Raw genomic sequence first — 1,671 nt, 5'->3', positions numbered from 1 at the left:
AATTCTGTTAAGTCAACTAACGGTCAACTGACGGAGGACTAACTTGGTCTATTATCAAAACCACATGAACCTCTTGTGATAAAAATGAAACCCTAAGGGGGAAAAAATAAAGTAATGAAACCCTAGGGACTAATTTAGTATTTAATCATTTTTTCAAATCCATAGCTGCAACAATTTTGAAACTTTTTGAGTGATTTCAAATTTTAGGTAACTTGAGGCTTGAATTCCATTAAGTCTACATGACAAAATATATTTACACCAAATTTCCGTTGAACTCTTCCGAGGGATATTCAGTTAAATATGAACGGTTGACTTGGAAATTACTTCCAAAACCTCTACATGACAGGGCAGAATGCAACTGTGAATTTGTGATTAAATTAGTAAATTACCTTCTCTGGAAACTTCTGCTTGTATCTGTGAAATAAATCACATCTTCATGGTCATCAACATCCATATCGTTGGTGAAGAGAAAAGGCTGATCTTCAGCTTCTGTGACAACTTGAGTGGCCAAACCACCAGCAGGCCCTACCACTTGAAGACCCAAGTAGGCATCAGCAACATAGAGATTTCCAGTTTTCTTTTCAAACCGTAACCCTAAAGGTCTCCCACATAAATGCTCCAGTTCTGGTGCAAATGGACGAAAACACTCCTTCCTTGGAAAATAGAAATTTTATTCTATCAAAATTGGAAAAGTTACAGGTATTGCCAAAAAAAAGTATGACATGATCAATAAACTTGTTCATGGGTTTAACTACAATGGGAAGTTTAGCTGCGCTGTTTGGAGCCTGCTCAAAGTACGATTCTGGCACGCTATCATCGCTTTCCAAGGAAGCTTCACATTTCTACGCTTACATAACTCCTTATATGTAAGAAATCTAATTTCATTTACATTTCTACATGAAATAAAGATGGACAGAATAATCTCATGGTGACAACTTCATATCAATAAGGCATAGCCTATTAAAACAATTAGGGCAAGAAGCATCACCCATCTATTCAAAATTTATACTTTTGGAAAAAAAAAAAAAAAAAAGCCAGGGAAAGTGTTTCAAATTTGGCAAGACAATGCTCTTGGTTCATATATGGATAATATCCTAAACATGGGGCAGGAAGTGATGTTATTCGAATATCATACTCAGTTATCAATGTAATTCCTTTTTATGTTGATGCACCCATGCACTTACAGTTCTCTTTCTTGTTTCTTTTTTGGAGGGAGTAGACTTACTTCTGTCAAACTCAATTGTCATGTTTCTCTAGGCAGGGACCTTGGTGGTTAGGGATGTCAAAAAATAACGGGGAACCGAAACCGGAACCGGGAAACCGGGGAGCCGGTTACAGTTCCAGTTGCAACAAAACCAAAAACCAGGGACCCTGGTTCCAGTCCTGGTTTTTGGCACCTGCTTATAACTGGGAAACTGGAACCGGGTGTATATATATTTTGCTTTTGTTTTTAGCCCTTTAGGGTTCACACTTCACGCCTTTTTAAAGACATTGCCCATTTTTTTGAGCCATCGACCACACTTCAAGCCCATTTTTTTGCATACAGTTGCCCTATATAGGCAAAAACATTGATTTTTTTAGGATTTTTGGGCTTTTTTAAGGTTTTTTTTTTAAAATTATTTGGAACAATCACAACAAAGCCCAATTAATTTGGACAAAAAGGCTAATAGA

The 1,671-nt window shown here is 36.9% G+C and overlaps 1 protein-coding gene across 1 annotated transcript in view; it reads right to left on the bottom strand.

The window, feature by feature from the left end:
* Nucleotides 1-1,671, bottom strand: part of LOC132191821 (protein STRICTOSIDINE SYNTHASE-LIKE 10) — a 4,563-nt gene that overhangs the window by 1,428 nt on the left and 1,464 nt on the right. Inside the window, exon 2 of the mRNA XM_059606931.1 lies at nt 390-653. Coding sequence (XP_059462914.1) covers nt 390-653 — 264 coding nt within the window. The remainder of the gene's footprint in view (nt 1-389; nt 654-1,671) is intronic.

This window comes from Corylus avellana, chromosome ca9 (genome assembly GCF_901000735.1).
Source record: "Corylus avellana chromosome ca9, CavTom2PMs-1.0".
NCBI lineage: Eukaryota > Viridiplantae > Streptophyta > Magnoliopsida > Fagales > Betulaceae > Corylus > Corylus avellana.
This window is presented reverse-complemented; position numbering and strand designations above follow the sequence as displayed.